The 22389-nt window shown below is 40.6% G+C and overlaps 1 protein-coding gene across 5 annotated transcripts; it reads right to left on the reverse strand.

The window, feature by feature from the left end:
* Nucleotides 1–4276: 4276 nt before the first annotated feature.
* LOC121547333 (AMSH-like protease) lies at nucleotides 4277–21653 on the reverse strand. 5 transcript variants are annotated; one of them, XM_045209703.1, is made up of 12 exons: nucleotides 21458–21653; nucleotides 21270–21314; nucleotides 11263–11369; nucleotides 9677–9894; nucleotides 9406–9481; nucleotides 8833–8928; nucleotides 8170–8479; nucleotides 7765–7889; nucleotides 7175–7312; nucleotides 5668–5780; nucleotides 5150–5249; nucleotides 4277–4748 (listed from the first exon to the last, which is right to left on the reverse strand). In XM_045209703.1, the coding sequence occupies exons 3-12, from the start codon at nucleotides 11341–11343 to the stop codon at nucleotides 4692–4694; spliced, it is 1314 nt and encodes a 437-aa protein (XP_045065638.1). In that variant the 5' UTR covers nucleotides 11344–11369; nucleotides 21270–21314; nucleotides 21458–21653; the 3' UTR covers nucleotides 4277–4691. The 5 variants fall into 5 exon arrangements, with proteins under 5 accessions (XP_045065638.1, XP_041714473.1, XP_041714470.1 ...); XM_041858539.2 differs by lacking the exon at nucleotides 21270–21314 and having other exon boundaries at nucleotides 9418–9481; XM_041858536.2 differs by lacking the exon at nucleotides 21270–21314 and having other exon boundaries at nucleotides 21458–21652.
* Between the last annotated feature and the right edge of the window lie 736 nt (nucleotides 21654–22389).

Raw genomic sequence — 22389 nt, forward strand, 5'->3', positions numbered from 1 at the left:
CTGTTTTCACTCATTCCGTTCCCTTGATGACATGGTTCTGTTCATTTGGGGACAAACGCAGAACAACTACATTTGAAGAGCAGTTAAACAACAACTTGGACAAGGAGATAAAGCAGTGGAAAAGTGTGGTAGAGTCACTGCATTGACTGGTTGTCTTTCCCATTGCCAAACACATAGCCACTACAACGTAACACGTTTGTGCAGCGCCACTGGGACAGCTAATCACACTGTAGCAATAGTCCAACACCACATTGTACAACTGATAATGCCATTATCAGGACTGCTGTGAGGGGGTGTGTAGTGTAAAATATATATATATATATAATTATGCCCGTTTCTGCCAAAGGTGAAAAAAGGACAGCTCCATTTTCTACAGAGGGGTCGTTAAAGGATAGCCTTGTTCCATATCTGTTTATGCTGTATCGTTAACTTCAATGGTCATTGTCAAGCCAAACAATGATGAGTTGGCAAGATTGCACAAACAGGTCTGAGACCAGGCTAGTTAAATGCTTCATGGGGGTGACAAGTGAACTGATACCTGAGCTCTGTGTAGTCAAGGCCCTTGGGATGGCAAAAAGCTACTCCTCTTATAAGGCGTCTAATGCATCTTTGCTTATACAGTGCCTTCAGAAAGTATTCATACCCTTTGACTTATTCCACATTTTGTTGTGTTACAGCCTCAATTCAAAATGGATTAAATAAATAAAAAATCTCACCCATCTACAGACTATACCCCATAATGATAAAGTGAAAACATGTTTTTATATTGTTTTAGCAAATTTATTCAAAATGATATACAGAAATATCTAATTTACATACGCTACCAGTCAAAAGTTTGGATGCACCTACTCAGTCAAGGGTTTTTCTTTATTTTTACTATTTTTTACATTGTAGAATAATAGTGAAGACATCAAAACTATGAAATAACACATATGGAATCATGTAGTAACCAAAAATCTGTTAAACAAATCAAAATATATTTTATATTTGAGATTCTTCAAATAGCCACCCTTTGGCTTGATGACAGCTTTGCACACTCTTGGCATTCTCTCAACCAGCTTCACCTGGAATGCTTTTCCAACAGTCTTGAAGGAGTTCCCAACTTTTGACTGCTACTGTAAGTATTCACACCCCTTTGCTATGACACTCCAAATTGAGCTAAGGTGCATCCAATTTCCTTTGATCATCCTTGAGATGTCACTACAACTTGATTGAAGTCCACCTGTTGTCAATTAAATTGTTTGGAGATGATTTATATACAGTATATAAGGTACATGTCAGAGCAGAAACTATACCATGAAGTCCAAGGAAATGTCTGTAGATCTCTGAGATAGAATTGTGATGAGGTACATCTGGGGAAGGATATAAAACAATTTCTAGAGTGTTGAACGTTTCCAAGAGCACAGTGGTCTCCATCATTGGGAAATTGCAAAAATATGGAACTACCCAGACTCTGCCTAGAGCTGACTGGCCGACCAAACTGAACAACCAGGCAAGAAGGACCTTGGTCAGGGAGGTGACTAAGAACCTAATGACCACTCTGACAGAACTACAAAGTTATTGGCTGAGATGTCAAAACCTGCCAGAAGGACAACAGTCTCTACAGCACTTCACCAATCTGGGCTTTATAGGAGAGTGGCCAGATGGAAGCCACTCCTGAGAAAAAGCCACATGACAGCACTCCTGGGGCCTCATTTATAAACTTTGCATTTGCAAAATAAATGCCCCAAAACGCCCGTTTTCACACTAAAGTTGCAATTTATAAAAAAAATATAAATAAAAACTTGACGTGAGAATGTGCTTATCCTCTCGCAAACTTTAGACCATGAGTATGCATTTTCTAGTGGTTGAGGTATTGCATGGCAAGAAGGCAGAAGTAGACTAGCCTTGTGCAGGAAAATATGACGACAGTCTTATTCATAACAACAAAACAATCGGGTAGCTAAATATATAATTACAAGATGCAATCACTTGCCGTCAGTGAGAAAAGCGAAAATCGATTTGTTTTATTTTTGCATTCTATAAAAATTGGATTTAGGCATCTATTTCCTATTATTTATTTCATTTCCATGATCATTGCAAAATAAATTCCTCACCTTTTCTGACTGTGATGGTTTCATACTCACAAAATAGCCTATAGGCCTACAACAAGTTAGGATAGGCTACCATTCGTCCCATCTCTCATTTAATTGGACCCGCTTCACAGTAGTAAACAGATAAGCCATTTCAAGTATTTTGCTCTGAGATTCAATCCGAAGTGCAGTTTAACGGTAGACAGCTGCGCTGGCTGGTAGACAAGACGGTTCACCTTTTCCATTGACCTTTGTAGGCTATGTCTGTATACGGTAATGTCAAATTTCTTGAGTAGACAATATTTCATTCATAAAGAATAATACATATATCATATATCATAACCATTGCAGAGTAAATTCCTCACCTTTTCTGGCCATGATGAGTTCATATTCCTGAAGTAGCCATACAACAAATTACCATGCGCAGCTCTCATTTAATTGGGCCTACCAGTATAAGATATGCTATGATTTCCGAAAGGGAGCGCGCTTTATAACATACAATAGAATTCAACAGGTGAACAGACAGTTGATCTTTTGCATTGAAGTGTATAGGCTACCACTGTAAGTAGGCCTATAGTTTTCTTTTTTTTCCTGAGTAGACAGCATAACCGCAGGAAATAGGGGTGCTGAGGGTGCTGCAGCACCCCCTGAAAAATCCATTAAATAAATAAATGTTTTTTTCCCCCACAAACGTAGTGCACTGGGCCTTAACTAGTGCTGTATTAGCAGACCAATACAGCCATCTGTAGCGCAGGAAAAATTCCGATACTTCCAAGGTATGCAGCAAATAAGGTAGTTATTGTCACCATAAAAGGTGAATGATGGGCGTTTTTCAGGCAGCGTTATAAAGTTCCTTCACGTGCGCACAGTTTTACTACAGGTCTGATTTATAACGGGAAACATGCGTATTTATGGCATGCACCAAGTTTATAAATCTAAATATTTTTGTGCGTGCACACTTTTCAGAAATGGTGCATGCAGATATGTTGTGTAAAATTTACAAGACGGTTATAAATGAGGCCCCTGATGTTTGCAAAAAGGCATGTGAAAGACTCAAAGCATAAGACAAACATTTAACTCTTTGGCCTGAATGCAAAGTTCTATGTCTGGAGAAAACCAGGCACAGCTCATCAACCGTCTAACACCATCCCTGTAAGTCGCTCTGGATAAGAGCGTCCGCTAAATGACTAAAATGTAAATGTAAATGTAAATGTAAATCCCTACTGTGAAGCATGGTGGTGGCAGCATCATGCTATGGGGATGCTTTTTAGCAGCAGGGACTGGGAGAGTTGTAAGGAGAGGGAACAATGAATGGAGCCAAACACAGGAAAATCCTTGATGAGAACCTGCTTCAGAGTGCAAACGTGGAAATGTGGAAAGACTTGAAGATTGCTTTTCACTGCTGCTCCCCATCTAACTTAACAAAGCTTGAGAAAATCTGCAAGGAAGAATGGGAGAAAATTCCCAAATCCAGATGTGCAAAGCTGCTACAGACATACCAAAGACAACTCAAAGCTGGAATTGCCAAAGGTGCTTCTACAAAGTATTGACTCAGGGGTGTGAATACTTATGTAAATTAGATATTTATATTTTTCATTTTCAATACATTTGTAAAAAATATATTAAAAAAATGTTTGCACTTTGTCATTATGGGGTATTGTTTGTAGATGGGTGAGTCAAAAAAATCTATTTAAACCATTTTGAATTCAGGCTGTAATAACAAAATTTGGAATAGGTCAAGTGGTATGAATACTTTCTGAATTCACTGTAATTCTTTGAGCACTTTGGTTTGTTCCTCCCCCCACAAGACAATCCACCTCGATGGGCTACATTAATAATAATTTAGTTACGGTTTTCTTTCAGGTCAACACTTCAAGATAAATCAAGACTCACAAATAATGCAAAAATGTCAAGGCTAACATCCAACTGGCCAAAAGTAATCTATTATAATTTAGACTAAAAAGACAACACAAAACAACTTCCTAAACCACACAGCCATCACAATTCAATCAGTCCATTATATATTGAGTTTAAAAAAAATGTTTTGTTTGTTTGTTGAATCTCTGCATATGTAATCAATTATGCAAAAATGTATAATTGTGTCTTTCAAGTCTTGTCTGTTGTATCCTGTACCAGGAAAGTTAAGGGTAAGGATACCCTCATGGGAGACTATCATTCATGTAATCATTCATATAACACATGCACCCGCTCGCAGACACACTTTATTCTCAGGCAGTTGTTCTCACACTGAAACACCTAAGGCCATTTACAGTAGGCCTGCGTGCTAAAATAGTTAGCTCTGAAGAATTTCACATAAAATCTGACAAGCAGAAAGACTATCTGGCTCAAAAACTCCCCTCTGCCAAAACTGACAAGCCAAGCTATCAAAAAGCCCCCCCCAAAAAATCCACAACTTAAATAAAGGGTTGATAAAACAACACCATTAGAACAACTCCATAGCTCACATCATTCTGTGTTGCAAAGCAGTTTCAATTCACAGTACCTCATTTCAAATAAATAAATAAATACAAAAGCCTTCATTGTAAACAAAGATATAAATAGGAGTTCCAGTTTGTGATGGGGAGGAGGGGGAGGGTTGTGGGTGTCTTTCCCTCGCTGTCACCTGAGGTCCAGCACTGTTGTTTTCCAGTCCTTTATAACAACATGCCTACAGATCTGAAAATAGAAAAGGCTTTGTTTCATTCTCAGGTTAACTAACAGAAATAGTGGAGAAGCACAACCATGAAGTGGCGCGGCAGTCTAAGGCACTGCCTCTCAGTGCTGGAGGTGTCACTACAGATCCCCTGGTTCGATTCCAGGCTGTATCACAACCAGCCGTGATTGGGAGTCCCATAGGGCGGCGCACAATTCGCCCAGTGTCGTCTGGGTTTGGCCGGGGTAGGCCGTCATTGTAAATAAGAATTTGATCTTAACTGACTTGCCTAGTTAAATAAAGGTTACATTTAAAAAATAGAGGGTTATATGAACACACAAGCTCTATTTGTGACTGTGCTGAATAAGAGGGAAGTAGTGAGGCCTCTCTTTCTGCTGGGAAAATGTCTGTGTGTATTACTTACGCTAAAGAGCGGCGGGTCCTTGGAGTGTGGGTGAAAGCCCTTCAGCCTGCAGGCGGCGACCTCCCCCATCCCAGAGCTGGTGAGTCTGAACACCCCCGTACTGCAACTCACAGACACAGGCCTTGTCTATATACAGTAGAGCTCTCATTGCCAAAGGAAGTCATGACATCCATCTGGTAAAACTAGATCGTCTTCCAGCCAAGCAACTCTAAGGCCTACATTAGGTTGGTCATCTGAGAGCTTAACTTATGCCTGAGGCTTATTCAGTGAGGTAGAACATTTAGAGCTGTGTAGAATCAGATAGAGATGTTAAGTATAGAACTGACACGACTCATTATTCCACATCACAGAGAATCATCATGTCGGTTCTACATCATGCATTTCCTATAACATTGTTCCCTACTGAATAAACTATTTGATACCACCCACATTGCATGTCTTAGTAGATTGGTTTTCTTTAGCGTTAGCATCAGTAGGCTTACTCATTCTAGCAGACAGGGACAGGGACAGAGACTCACTCGTTGTGTTTGGGCGAGCAGACGATGGCGATGGCTTCAGGCAGCATGAGCTGGTAGGAGCCGTGTGTATGCAGGTCAACACTGGACAGGAAGGCCGTCTGGGTGGGGTGGGTCTGAGGGCAGAGGAGAGCAACAGTCAGAAGGGTTGGTTGTAGATAATGGAACTGTGTCAAAAAGATGTTAGGTATTATATTTGATATTTACAGAATATGTTTATTCCCCAAAATCAGCGGAACTACATTTCACTGTGTCCCTCCCCTCTATAACTCCCATTTTAGGCGTCAATAGGCGTTATTAGGCCTGGGCTTCCGGGGCTGCAGCCCCAAATGTTTTTGGTCAAGCCCCGAACCTTTTGATGGTCGAAGAATTTTGAAATTGCAGGCTGTAAGTCTGATATAAGTTTCCATAAATGGCGCATCACTTACACGCTAGGCAAGTGCTCAGCTTTGTGACTGTCATGGTTTCACCATTACCTCAGTGAAAACAGTGTGTCTGTAGCCCAAACTATTCAAAAAGATATGATCCATTTTACCAGAGGTACAGTTTCTTGTTTTTTTTCTATCGTGAATTCGCGGGAAGCATTTGATAAATACAATTTCCCAGGCAGTTTTAAAACTAGGTTACTCACAGGCCACTTACTAGCCTATTTGTCTAATAACAAACAGGCTGTTCAGTCATGTTACCTTATTAGCTAACAACCTTGTAACTGGACACGCACACATTTAGTTTAAAAAAAAAATACATTGTGAACCCAAAAGTATACGTTTTATTAGAGTGGGAAAAAATAAATAGACATAATTTGTATAGAGTGTATCCCTGGGTAAATGTAGGCTATGCTTTGTTGTCTTCATGAGATTTTCTTTTTCATTTCTTTCTTTCACATTAACTGATGTAAGTCATAAGGAATAGGAATTGTTCCACTGATGGGCTATCCCTTACAAAAAAAAAACATGTTTTTAGAACACTTCACGTTTTCACATGTAGTTTCATGTTACCACATCGCTTTACATGTTGTCACGTTATCACATTAACTTCACATAAGATCACATGTGATCACATGAAAACATGTGTTTTTGGAACACTTAACATGTGTTCACATGTGAAATGTATGTTTTTTTCCATAAGGAATCATTTTACAGGATAAATAGTGTCCTTCTCAGCAAGAACAGTACGGTTATACCTCATATTTCTTTTATTATTCTACTTCTTCTCAATTTTGCTGGTGTAACTACTTATTTGAAATCTAATACGCCTACTTTTTGACTTTGAAAATAAATTACAAAAGGCTGTGCATTTTTGTAGGCACTCATGTAAGTAGGCTTTGTCATTGACATGTTTATTGTAAGGCATAAAAATGAGAAATGACTAGAATAGGCGAGATTGCCTCTCTGTAAGTGTATATGTGCATGTTTGCGTGCATGTGTATGTGTAAGTGTGAGTGTGCATGCACGTGTACGTGTGTGTGCTTGCGCATATGTGTGTACGTGTGAGTGTAGTGTCGACTCACATGGATCCAGCCCAGAGTCAGTAGGTTGTTGTGGTCCTGGAAACTAAAGAGCTCCTCCACGTTCTCCATATCACAGTAGTCTGGGCCCGCTGACTGTTTGGGCACCACCACATGGGTCAGCATGAACTCGTTTTGAGTCTGGAAGAAACAAAGGTAACACTTCCTATGAGCTAGTGCATTACAATGCACAACATAGTTGCTAATAACTGCTCATAAGTCTACTGGCACTGACATACTGTTATTGCTACTTTGCAGGATTTGGCACACCCACCTACACACAGCAATCTGAAGCATGCACATGACATACATCAGAAAATGAGAGCAAATTCCGTAGCAACTACAATCAACTTCAAATATTATTCTTGAACTTCGAACATTGAACACCTTACATTGGCAACCTCCCTCTCTCCTCCTACTTGACATAACTATTGTTTGCAGATAGAATGGCACTGAGTACAAATGGTGTCTCCTACAGTATGCTTAGATAAGGTAAACAGTAACCTGGGAAGTTTGACTTTCCCCAATAAACTGGCAGTTTGTCTACAAATAAAAAAGATCAATGTTTGTGTACAGAGCAGAGCATATCTTACCAGTTTTCCACAGAGGACCCCACATGTCTCTATACCCCTGGCTGTGTTACTGTCGGCTAGCAGTAGAAACCTGTAGGTCAGGTCTCTAGGAATGATCACCCGCCTCAGGCCCTCAACCCGTTGATCTGTATGGACACACGCACACACACACACACACACACACACGTAAGCACAGTATGTAGAACAACAATAACAGGATGTCAATCAGTGTGACTCATGCAGCACTTTGCAACACAAAAACATGCATCGACAGTGATTAACCAGCTCAAATATATTCAGTATCTATTAATGTACCTCATTATTGACTTCCCTATTACCATACTAATGGATTGTCTCTGAGTAACAATCACTCAATCGAAAATATAGAACCTAGATGTTATATTCTAACTGGAGCAGGACACTCACTATGTACGCCAGCCAGTTTAGCTGCTGGCTTGCTGCTGGGGAGAGGCTGTTTATTGCGGTTTGGGTCGAGACGAACATGGTTCTTGGAGGAGTGAGACAGGCAGGACCCGTCCGTTTGTTCAGGCACTTTAGCGACCGCCTCGTCTCTGCGATTGGCCAGCTCCTGTCTGCGCAGTTGGTCCTCGAAGTAGCGGAACTGCTCCGACTCAATCTGCATCCTGCGCAGCTGTGCCACCCTCTGCCTCTCCTGCTCAACCAGAGACATCCTCTGCAGCTGCTGGCCGCAGCCATCTGCCACCACCGCCTGGCTCTGCACACACATACAAACGAGTGCACACATGAACACGCATGTGCACGCACAAACAAAGGTACAGACATAACACTTCAGATCTGTGCCATTTCAATATCAGTACAATTTGTTGATATACATGATCTTACTCCTAAACACTTCTCATCACTACTTACCATAAACTACAACTGTAACTATAAAATGCTGCATTGAAGTATTCACATTCATGAAAAAGTGATACAAATACCACACTGTAACTAATATGAACAGGTGTTGCACGCTAGCACTGGGCTTAGAGCCACAAATAGAGCTTCCAGGCAGCCTCCTAGCTAATCTCAATGAATGTAATGAAAGGTTTGGGTGCTAATCCTTACCTGACTATTGAGATACTCTGTATGTTCCTTGTTGTACTTTTCGTGGAGGAGCTTCTTCAATTGATCTTTCCGCGGAAATGCGACATCTTGCAACTTCTGAGAATAATATCAACTGTGTGAGTGCAGGCAGGGAAACACTTTCTTCCATTAGCAGTGGTACTTTGCAGCTCCAATGGTCAATAAGAGTGGGCCGAATCATTACTTTATGAATAAAAAATTATGAGCCATTCATCTACCATTTCAAAGCACTTAATAGATCATAGTGGCGCTTCTATTGTTTGACAACAAAAGGTAATCTACAGCCCTTTCTAAACTAGTGCTGTCCCTGAGCTGACCTTGGACTCTCTTACCTTAACATACATCACTTAAATCAAAGCAGACCTGAATCCCCCCACTAAGTATGAGGCACCCACTAAGCAGCCTACCACTCAGCCAGACAGACAGGACCCTCGTACCACCCTGCCACCCCTCTCTCCATCCCTCCAGCCAGGCTAATGAGCCTTGATGTTAATGGGCTTTCTGCAGGGCTGAGCACCACAGGGGTCCACTCACTACAGAAGCCCAAGGGATTACCTTTATTATCACCTGTTTCTCAGGCACACTGCACTGCTGGTAGTCTCGATGGCTGGGGAGTTTCTCTACAAACAGACTAGAACACAACAGAGAGATTGTGGGTGGTTAGACAGATTACAGTTTATGAAGTACTGTAGTGTATTAATCATCAGATAATATACTTGATCTGCCATAAGTACATTGGACATAGCTCAAAGGTTTGCTAATATTACACTCTATCATAGGCCCTAGTCTAGACACAGGTATAAGATACTCTCTCTCCTCTCCTTACGTGATGAACTTGTTGTAGAGGACGTAGGCGTTCTCCAGGCTGCCCTCCTCCAGGTACACGGCAGCCATGCGCTCCATCTCCACGCCGGAGCGGAAGTAGTGGCGTGGCGTGATCTCCTCGTTGATCTCGATGCTGCAGCCCATCTTGCTGAGGGTCCGCACACGCTCTGCCGCCGTCAGGCTCACGTCTGTGTGATCTGGCTCAGCCGCCAGCTTCTTCTGTTGGGGATCAAAGGTCACCAGGATCAGAGATCAACGTTCAAACACCAGGGTCAGAGTCAGAGAGGACACGGGCAGAACAGTCACAGAGGTCAACTTAAGAGTCAAAGTAATCACAAGCATCAGTGTAGTAGGTGTCCCTAGAAACTGATCAAAGGCTAGTTTTGGTTAGGATAGGACTAAGCATGGATAAGACAACCTGGTTATCAACACCAGCATTAGCACACCTCTACACCCCAGGGCCTAAAACAACACATTCATCACTAACATTGCATCAGTACCAGCGTCTACATGGGCAGAAAAACCCTAAGGCCAACAGCCTGACACAGCAACACTATCACCCCTAGCAGCAGTACTACTGTAGCTTCTTCTGAAACAGCTAGCATCAACATGGGCTGTCTCCCTCAGTAGTCTCCCAGCCCTCCCTCTCCAGGAGGTCACGTGACCAGACAACATCATCACTGTTCATCCTTCACTGGGACAGGGCGGCCAGAGCAGGCTCAGTGGGCTGAGGATGGGGGGATTGAGGAGGGAGCTGATCCCTCTGAGCCCACTGCTATGCTAGCCCCCACTTTGGCCTGAGCAGCCCTGCTCTGCACCATATTAATGAGCACAGCACAGTATACACTGGACACTGCTGCAGAGTTCCTATAAGGTTACTATTGAATGTGGGTGTCTTATCAAGATTCTACTGGACTCTACAGGGGGATAGAGAACCCATTGCTCGCAGAACATAATGGGCAAAATAATGGGGGAAATGTTTGGACACTCGATGAAGTATCAAATTTAGTCATCCTTTTGGCAGTGACAGTTGAAGCAGGCACGAGCGCTCGCTCTTTTGAGGGCTCGATAATAACATCTCCTTTGTCTAATAATCTATTCATGAGCAGAGGAAGTGAAGTCTGAAGAGGCTAACATCCGCTCTATCCCTCCTTTTCTCCTTCAATCCATTTCTCCCAACCCAGGATGGAGGGATGGTCCTGAATGGAGAGATGAGTCTGAATGTCAGAGCAGCTGCAGTGGGAATACTAATGGGAGTGAGTCAGAGGAAACCGTTGGCGTGGACCCCCCAGACCCACTTGCCCACTAACCCATTCCCACTCTACAGAAGACATCAATACAGCCCACCCACGTGCCTTCCCAGAGCCTCATAACCCCCCTCTGCAGAGTAAACCCATTCACCCCAGCCTTCCATCAGCCTTCCTATACTAACCTTGAATTCTTAAATTCCAAAGACAAGAGCACTCAAGCCCCTCCTTATTCACACCGCCTCTTCACCTCCCACCTATCCCACTTCACACACAGCTCACACCCTCCCCGCTTCACCCCCCACCCTGAGTACCCTTACCACTGACTGACAAGACTCACCAGTGTGCTGAAGCTGAAGCCTTGCTCCATGTTGTCTTTAGACTGCAGGGTCACAGGCTCCAATCTTCCCAGTGTGTCCATCTGTCATCTCCCAAGATTATAGCCCACTGGAGACGAGAGGAGCGAAACCTTAGCTCGGCTAATGGCCATGACTCTATTGTGTAATAGACTGAGAGACACATTCATGCTGTCCACAGAGACAGTTTACCCTCGGTAGTAGTCATATAAATGATCAAGACCTTGGTTTATAACCTGACTTGCATTACAGTGTACAGTATGTAGTATGACCGACATTTATCTTTTGACTATTGGATTTGTTTTGCTTTTTCAGCCGAATAGTTTTTCTATGTTGTTTCATAGCACACGAGTCTCCAAAAGCAGCCTCTCAATCAAATTCTAACAGGTTTTTCAAAAAAAGCTAAACATGCCCCCAAGAAAATGTGCTACTGTTGCTATGACAGCTTGTAACCAAGCAGCAAAATAGGGTGAGTCATGAACATATTTTGCTGAGATGAAATCCTTGATGGGCTTTATCTAGCTTGGTCAATTATCAGATTTCAGCAGCCTTTAATCATCCGGGTTCCCTCTACTCTTCAATCCCAGAATTACTCTTTGATACTGCAACAGATTCGAAAGCAAGATGTTGCCATACATTCAAACCCTTTCCATTACTCAGTGATATGCAGTGATAGTCTGGTTGATGCTGCCATGGAAACCCATCATGTACAGTACAAAATCGGAACATGGTGTGAAATCTAGGTGTAATTAACACTGCTTGAGGCTGACTGTAATGTGAAGAAAAAAATGACTTGAAGTCAGTGACCGTAAAATTATCATATTTCTGCAGTTAATAATTGTATTTAATCATATCAAAAATGTGGTTAGAATTCTGAAATCTTTTCACTCCAGCAACGAAATGTGAAAAGGAATGTTAAACAAGTCCTTTATAATCCAAAGTGTGCCACAAATAGAAACATTGACCTCTGTAGTGAATATATATTGTTTTAAATCTCCAGCACCACCCCAACATCAACATTCAGTATGTGAAAATTGCGCGTTTCTATGTTTTGTAGTAAAGAATAGAGGAAGATAAGTGTTTGAAATGACATCATCGGTGTGCATCGAGTGAATTTAACCAATTGTGAGTAGGCTCCACTAATTGCTTACTAATTGGTTGATTATGTAATTGGAAACACTAATCTTCCTCTCTCTTTTTTTACGAACACAGCATGACTCTCTAACTTGATGCATGAAAAATCAACTATGATTCTGAAGACTAAGATTTTGAGTTTTTGTGTCTTATTTTAAATACATGTAACATTTTGACCTGCATTTTGTACATTTTCACCCCAAATTCTCATTACCGAAATGCGTCTGGATTAAATTCTCGGGTCAATTTTCCTTTAGAAAACAGAACTTATTTGAATAAAACAAAATATGTTGCTGTAGTTTGTCCATAACTCATAAAAATTGTATATTAGTTGAATTTTATATTAAACTATTATATTTATTATGTAACAACACAGTGTCTGTAGACGTGTCTAATTGCATAACACTTTTTCAAGTGCCTGTAAAAACGCCACTCCGTTTTTAAATAAAGTTGTATTCACCCATGATGCATCATCTAGAGGAGTTGTCCTTGGATGAGCACAAGTTAATTTACTTTATTTGCTTGTATGCCTTCAGAATGAGGTTCTTAATCTCAATCCTGATCACTGCACCTGTACACAGCCCATCTGAAATTAGCCCGCCCAACTACCTCATCCCTATATTGTTATTTATTTTGCTCATTTGTACCCCAGTATCTCTATTTGCACATCATCTCTTGCACATCTATCATTCCAGTGTTAATACTAATTGTAATTATTTTGCACTATAGCCTATTTATTGCCTTACCTCCATAACTTGCTACATTTGCACACACTGTATATATATGTATTTCTGTTGTATTTTTGACTTTGTTTTGTTTTACCCCATATGTAACTCTGTGTTGTTGTTTTTATCGCACTGCTTTGCTTTATCTTGGCCAGGTCGCAGTTGTAAATGAGAACTTGTTCTCAACTGGTTTACCTGGTTAAATAAAGGTGAAATAAAATAAAAACACCCCATTTACCCCACTTGGCCTTCTCATTACCGAAACAGCTAAAAAGCTCAAATTGGTAAAATGTCAGAGAACCATTACCTTACTAACATGGAGGCATGAATGGGCTTTAGTGATGTGGTCAATTATTTGCTGACTCATAATGGCTGTCTCCTATTATTTGAGGATTGAGCTAAGTGCCTCTCATAACCGATACACACATTTCTCATTACCACATCATTTTTAGGTCCGTTTTGGTAATGTGAACCATAATTTCTAATTCTACTAGGACCACTCCTTAAACCGATTGCACAGATTTTTTTGTAAAACAATAGTTATTTGATTAAGTAGGGTTTGTCATGAAATACGGGGTGTATAAACCCCATTTAACTTACTTTAAGCCACAATCGGCAGTATATGTTTCAGCAAAGAGCAACCACTTAAAGGAGGATATCCCCCATTTTGACACGTGTACCTATACTGTTGTTTGATATCCCAAGACAGTTTTTGATCTGTATCTCACATATTTCGATACTTTATAGGGATATTGTGTTATGCCGTTTGCATTCCCACTCAATCCGGAAATACATCTAAAATACCTTACAACCACAAATATCAAAATCCTATTACACAAAGCAAATTTTACCAGTACAGACCGTGGAAAAAATCACATTGTAGGTGGCTGACTAAATATTTTTTCCCCACTGTATATATATATATATATATATATATATATATATATATATATATATATATATATATATATAATATATACAGTGGGGGAAAAAAAGTATTTAGTCAGCCACCAATTGTGCAAGTTCTCCCACTTAAAAAGATGAGAGAGGCCTGTAATTTTCATCATAGGTACACGTCAACTATGACTGACAAATTGAGAAAAAAATCCAGAAAATCACATTGTAGGATTTTTAATGAATTTATTTGCAAATTATGGTGGAAAATAAGTATTTGGTCACCTACAAACAAGCACGATTTCTGGCTCTCACAGACCTGTAACTTCTTCTTTAAGAGGCTCCTCTGTCCTCCACTCGTTACCTGTATTAATGGCACCTGTTTGAACTTGTTATCAGTATAAAAGACACCTGTCCACAACCTCAAACAGTCACACTCCAAACTCCACTATGGCCAAGACCAAAGAGCTGTCAAAGGACACCAGAAACAAAATTGTAGACCTGCACCAGGCTGGGAAGACTGAATCTGCAATAGGTAAGCAGCTTGGTTTGAAGAAATCAACTGTGGGAGCAATTATTAGGAAATGGAAGACATACACACTGATAATCTCCCTCGATCTGGGGCTCCACGCAAGATCTCACCCCGTGGGGTCAAAATGATCACAAGAATGGTGAGCAAAAATCCCAGAACCACACGGGGGGACCTAGTGAATGACCTGCAGAGAGCTGGGAACAAAGTTACAAAGCCTACCATCAGTAACACACTACGCCGCCAGGGACTCAAATCCTGCAGTGCCAGACGTGTCCCCCTGCTTAAGCCAGTACATGTCCAGGCCCGTCTGAAGTTTGCTAGAGTGCATTTGGATGATCCAGAAGAGGATTGGGAGAATGTCATATGGTCAGATGAAACCAAAATATAACTTTTTGTTAAAAACTCAACTCGTCGTGTTTGGAGGACAAAGAATGCTGAGTTGCATCCAAAGAACACCATACCTACTGTGAAGCATGGGGGTGGAAACATCATGCTTTGGGGCTGTTTTTCTGCAAAGGGACCAGGACGACTGATCCGTGTAAAGGAAAGAAGGAATGGGGCCATGTATCGTGAGATTTTGAGTGAAAACCTCCTTCCATCAGCAAGGGCATTGAAGATGAAACGTGGCTGGGTCTTTCAGCATGACAATGATCCCAAACACACCGCCCGGGCAACGAAGGAGTGGCTTCGTAAGAAGCATTTCAAGGTCCTGGAGTGGCCTAGCCAGTCTCCAGATCTCAACCCCATAGAAAATCTTTGGAGGGAGTTGAAAGTCCGTGTTGCCCAGCGACAGCCCCAAAACATCACTGCTCTAGAGGAGATCTGCATGGAGGAATGGGCCAAAATACCAGCAACAGTGTGTGAAAACCTTGTGAAGACTTACAGAAAACGTTTGACCTGTGTCATTGCCAACAAAGGTTATATAACAAAGTATTGAGAAACTTTTGTTATTGATCAAATACTCATTTTCCACCATAATTTGCAAATAAATTCATTAAAAATCCTACAATGTGATTTTCTGGAGAAAAAAAATCTCATTTTGTCTGTCATAGTTGACGTGTACCTATGATGAAAATTACAGGCCTCTCTCATCTTTTTAAGTGGGAGAACTTGCACAATTGGTGGCTGACTAAATACTTTTTTTCCCCACTGTATATATATATAGATCATTATCTTTTACATTTTTACAGTCACTTTGTTACGTTTAAGTCCACTTTTGACTTTTGAAAATACATGCATGTAATTACAGTACTTATACTTACACTGAAGTAAGGGGTATTTTAGTAAATTGCATTAAAGGGTGACTGCATTCCTGATTTGGCCTCGTTTTAGATTTGGTTCATTAAGAAATGCTAGCGGCCATTAATGATTTCAAATGTGAGTTGGTTTTGGGGTGTGGTTTGATGTGGGTGTCTCGTGTGTGTGTTCGCAGGTGGGAAGAGTTAGGACAATTATTATTTTGGGCTGGTGTGAGACCATGGCAAAGTTGGTTTGACTTTGGATAGCCTATCTCCGGGGCTAGTTAGGGACGTCAATAAATTACACATTGCAAATGAGACAATATTTAAATGTTGCACACCTTCTCATTAAATACTTTCAATTTGTAAATGAATTTCTTCAATGTATAGTTGGTTTGAGGTTTTTAAGTCATTAGCTGTGTTCGAATACACATACTAACATACTGTATACTACATACTTAATGAGTATATACTACATACTATATACTATTAGTTCATTTTAGTATATTGTAAACAAACGGTATCGTTTCAGTTGAGCGTACTAGAGATTTGCTTGTCTACCGGAAGTTGATACTGTTGCTATGCAACCTCTTGCTAGCTTGTTAGCATTACAGATGACTAGCTAAACATTTTATGATTTCGGGTGTGTTCGTAAATTCAATCTGGAGTGCCAGAGTGTGCGCTGGGCGTTCGTAATTTCCAGAGCGTTGTCAGGTTGTCCGTTCGTAAATTCAGAGCGTTTCGCTCTCGGAGCATTCAGAGCGCACACTGGACGCTCTGGCCGAAGAGTAGGGTTGATCCGAGCATTCAACAGCAGTCAAGCACTCAAGCTAACTGGCTAACGTTGGCGAGCTACTTCCAGACACAAATGAGAGAACACCTCACTCTGACCATTTTACTCGCCCTAGCAGAGTTGGTTAAGCTGTTTTCATTTTATCCAGAGCGTTGGTGACTGTAACTGTGCTGCTGGCACCAATTTAATTATGCTGTTTTTTGCTGACGTTTACTGACACAGGCCATATTCAACGGCTGTTGAGCATTCGTAAATTCATCAGTTATTCTGCACGAGAGGGCTCTGAAATTGTGAGTATACCACTTAGCTAAAAATTATGTGAATAATCAAGTCAATAAACGTTGGGTAGCTAGTTAGATAGCAGATAGTTAATATACTACCTGGCAAGTTCGATATATTAGTAGCCAACTAATCTTAGGTAACTAGTTAACATACCGGTACATACTGCTATAACGCTATGCGGTTCGTAAGGATAGTGTAGCTAACAAATTGTCAGGCAACATAACGTGTAACGTAGCATATTTGAAAAGTAATTACTTTATTACGTTGCTCAACATTTTGTTAACATTTGTCATAATTAGTTAAAGCATTGAATTTGTATCCGCTCTCGTCGGACTTCGGCCGCATATTTTCTGCCATTTTCTTCAAATCTGAAAACGTTATGAAGCCACACCCATTTCCCGAAGAATTGCATTATGGGCCCTAAAAGTACGGAAATAGTGTCCACTGCATGTATACTTCGTATTTTGGCAAATTTAATACGACATCCAGGAAGTTTTGGCATACTAACTATATCCATACTATGACCAATAAGCACACTATATACTCAATTCACGTCATAAATAGTACGGTTAGTGCAGTTAGTATGAGTATTCGAACACAGCTATTGAAATTTGGAGCTGTTGGAATTTTAACATATTGTCCCATGTACATTGTGTAATTTACAGATGGTCCCTAACTAGCTTTATAGGGCTATCCAAAGTAAACCCACATTTACCACAGGCATTATGATCTGGTCAGGAGCAACTGCACTCTGAATTTATGATTACTTGTGTGCTGCCAGCTGTGTGCATGTGGGTAGGATTGAAACAAACCCAACCTTCATTTACATTGTGATGCACTCATGACCACAAGTCTCAAAAAACTCTGTTTTGGACGTGACTGACTTTATGACCAAAATTATCCTATTTACACTTTGTAGTAAATTTTGACAGTAGAATAAATGTTACTGACTCATATCAATCCCACATAGGCTGTTTTCTAAATGACAAGTTGGTTTTTAACAGGGTCTAAAATTAACACCCGCCACCAGCCAAATGCAGGTAGATTTTGGCATTGGCAGGTAAGAGTCAATTTATGTTTTATCTGAAAATGTGGTCAGAGGCGCCAGTATGGATGGTGTGACGCAATTGTGGCGCCTCCAGAGGCACGCAGAGGCCAAATTGAGCTCCGTACCAGATCGCCATGCCTCTCAATTTTTTTTACAATGTGGAGGGCTCAGTACAGCTCCGCATTGACATGATTGTTTGACGGTAGGTGAGGAGTGGAGGTCCTGTATAAACACAAACTCACTTCCTAGACAACTTTCTTCACACCAGCTTTGCGCTGCTTCGCGGAGCGCAAGAAGTATGAATTCCCTGAGTTCTGCAGAGGCCTTATCAATTTAAATGCTGCAAAGCCCATGCAGATGTAAGATTACCCACCCAGCGCTGCAACACTGCCTGCCTGGGGGCCGTGCGCACGTGAAGAACTGAGTGAAAATAAAATTTTTAGTAGCGCTGCGCACAGGTATAAAAGTTGGCCTAATTTACTTGAAACGAAAGTCTACTTAAGAGAGACTTTGTCCTTGTGTTTCTTGGCTATTTAAATTGTTTCGTTCACAAACAAGTTTCAACTGTTAGGGAAGAGAAGACAATGCAGCTACTAGTCAGACTCAATCTCACAGGCATAAACATAACTCGAGTCCCGTTACCACGGTAACCTCCCGCCCTTAAAGGGGCAGGTGAACATTTTTGTCTCATCTGTGATATTTTGTTTAAAAGACTCAGGTCACAAAAAATGTACTTAAACAATATACCACATTTCTTCTTACTAGTAATACATTTATTGTTTTAGAAACGTTACAAAGCTTGTTCATCCATTTCTTGTGTTTTGTTGGTGTAATTTTAGTGAAAAAATGTGTTTTGCCTGGTAAAGAATCTTAGTGGCTGGTGGACCAAAAAGTTAATTTTAGGCCCTGGTTTTTAAGATCACTGATTTTAGTATTATGCAAATCATTTGGGATTAACAAATGACACACTGATGATTTGTTGGGTTACCGAATCTCAGATAGAGATCAGTACAGTTTTTCAATGGCAAACTATGCAACACTCATTACCAAAACATGCTGCCTCATCTTCCGAAACCTGCTCATCATTATCGTAAAGCACCAATATTTCGGAAATATTAGGGAAAATTACAACATATACTTAAAAAATTGTGGCTTAATCTGATAGTGTGACTTTTGTTCTTTATTGAAATATGTGTACATAAATAACGTAAAAAACATGTATACACAAGTGATGACAAAAATATTTTAAAAATATTATGTATTACGGTAATGAGATAAATTACAAAATACATTTAATAATTTCATTTAAAATATTTTTTTTCAGTGTTATGTTTAACTCAGGCCTTTTCATTAGGGGAGCAATGTTAAAAAATATTAGAAATTGATTTGTTGGTCCTCCCGAGTGGCGCAGCGGTCTAAGGCACTGCATTGCAGTGCTTGAGGCGTCACTACAGACCCGGGGTTGATCCTGGGCTGTATCACAACCGGCCGTGATCGGGAGTCCCATAGGGCGGCGCACAATTGGCCCAGCCTTGTGAGTGGCGCAGTGGTCTAAGGCACTGCATCGCAGTGCTAACTGTGCCACTAGAGATCCTGGTTCGAATCCAGGCTCTGTCGCAGCCGGCCGCGACTGGGAGACTCATGGGCGGCGCACAATTGGCCCAGCGTCGTCCAGGGTAGGGGAGGGAATGGCCGGCAGGGATGTAGCTCAGTTGATAGAGCATGGCGTTTGCAACGCCAGGGGGGCAGTATAAAAAAATATATATATATATGTATTCACTAACTGTAAGTCGCTCTGGATAAGAGCGTCTGCTAAATGACTAAAATGTAAATGTAAAAATGGTTTGGCCGGGGGTCTTTACTTGGCTCATCGCGCTCTAGTGACTCCTTGTGGCGGGCCGGGCGCCTGCAGACTGACCTCGGTCGTCAGTTGAACAGTGTTTCCTCCGACACATTGGTGGGGCTGGCTTCCGGGTTAAGCGGGCAGGTGTTAAGAAGCGCGGTTGGCGGGTCATGTTTAGGAGGACACATGACTCGACATTCAACCTCCCGAGCCCGTTGGGGAGTTGCAGTGATGAGACAAGATCAAAAAGGGGGTACCATTTTTATTTATTTATTTATTATTTATTTGTTTATTACTTTTTTGGACTTTTGCAGTAATAATAATTTTTGTGTTGATTGTTGTGGAAATCGTGGTAAAATGCATAATATCTGATAAAAACGTAATAATAATTATGAAAGATAAGTACAGATCCTATTATTAATCCTAAAATTATGCTTGGTCAAATGTGAGTTGTGAGAAAGAACCAATCAGGAAACTAACAGAGTAAGGTGTTCTACTCTGTTAGTACTATTTACTTTCAGTACTATTTTCTATGGTACAGTACAGTAAGGACAACAAACCAACACAATTAAAATGTTGCTTGAGAATGGAAAGGCATAGAAAGCTAAAAGTTGTTTACAACATACCTAAGATGCTAAGTCAATATTCCAGGGAACAACAGAACACATTTTATTGACAGGTCCTATTTTCTGAATGAACCTGTATTTCCATCAAAATGATTCGAGTCTTTCCTTTAATTGAATTTGCACAATAAAAATGGTAGGCTATTTCAAGATATGACTTGCATACGGTACAGATTCAGGAACCAAAACCTTTTTTTATAGCATGTGCTTGCATTGTAGGGCAGCATACTGTATTTGAGTCACTGTACTATTGTTAGGATAATGGTCCATTATATCAGTAGGCTATCTAATACCCGTTATTACAGTAGCATAACATTATCTTAATAACAAAAGTCACAGTGAATCTATAGACATAGAAAGTAGGTAACTATTCATCTGAAACAAAATGAAACATTTGAATGAACATTGTAACTTACCTCTCTCAAACTGAGACTTGTCTGTGTGCTTCCTGTATGCTTTGGTAAGCTGATGCACCTGGCACTAGCTAGTAGTACAACCTCTATTGATAGCCATGTGTGTCAACATAATGAGAAAATCACTGCCTACATGTCAACATTAGGAATGTGTCTCATCAGCAACATTGTATCTTTACAATCGATCATCACTTTGTCTACACTGAACTTTTCAGATTCCATGTAGCAATATAGCACCTTCTATTCGACCTCTTGTTTGTGATTTAAAACCAATTCCTGGACATTTCACCAGCTTTGCAACATCAGGAAATTTAAGGGGGGGAGGAGGAGCTTATGAATGATACTCACTCCCTAATAAAAACACTGGCTACACCGTGTAGGTTCTGGAAAATTAAAGAAGATATTTGATTTAACAGATTAACGTGCAGTAGACTGATAAACCATGTAAATAGTTCAAAACGCGTACCAGTTTATTTGCTTTCCCCAAACTCTGCATCCCTGTCGTCACACGCTAGAATTGAGTGTGAAAGCAAGAAACTGGCGTCAATAAAAGCCACTGCTATCTTATCCAAACCTGGCGTATTTAGCTTTTGTAAACCTAATTCATGAAGTAATTGTTCAAAATGAAAAGGGATAGAAAGAGCGAAAGTTTACCGGTGATAAAATGGCTGAAAGCTGTCTTTCAAATCCAATGTCCTATAAGGCGAAAGAGATTGTTATCCAGTCCTCCTATGATAACATCGGCGCAGTGATGTTGGTGACAGCAGCAGTTGTCGCTATGAAGGGATGTGTCCTACTACACATAAAAGGGGTGGAGAGGAAAATCGACTCCAGCACACTACTGGACAAAATAGAAAATGCCCTACAGCTTCGACACAGGCAACAGCATTTGCATCCTGTAATTCATAAGAAGATTCTTCATGGCGCACACGCAACAGCAGCGCTTGACACACTGCCATCATAAAAACATGTGGAGGGAAAAGAGAAATACAGAAATCTACAGACTGACCAACAAGAAGCTATTTCATTATAATTTGTCCAATAATTAAGCTTATAGCAAAACATGATTTTGGACATACAGTTACTTAACAGTGCATTCTGAATAGTCACCAGAGGTGATTCTTATTAAAATAGTGTGCATTGGAAATAAGTGTGGTGTAATAATCAAACTCCTTCACCAGAGGGCGTAGCCTACATTACGACACCTGCAGGGCGTTTTGGAACGTTCAGATAGAAATAGGCTCTGTAGAACAAACATGCTTCTCTGATATGTACAATAAGGAATCACATCGGCTCTATTCAGGGCATTTCTAGCTGCAACGTTCAGCAGCTAAAGGTTGCCCTTTTTCCAAAAAAATGTCTGTGCTGTGATGGAACTGTGTGAAGTATCAACTTCATAAAAGTAAATAGTAGCCTATACCATAGCCTATTCTAACTTCTTAAAATTAGCATAGCAATAGACCAACTGTAGCCTAATACGGTTTGTGTAGGCAAATGTATGTTCGTAAAAATGGTCATTAAACACACCTGAAAAAAGTTATAATCTATGGTAATGATGAATCATTAAATAATCCAACAAGCCACAC

This window comes from Coregonus clupeaformis, chromosome 31 (genome assembly GCF_020615455.1).
Source record: "Coregonus clupeaformis isolate EN_2021a chromosome 31, ASM2061545v1, whole genome shotgun sequence".
NCBI classification, from domain to species: Eukaryota; Metazoa; Chordata; class Actinopteri; order Salmoniformes; family Salmonidae; genus Coregonus; species Coregonus clupeaformis.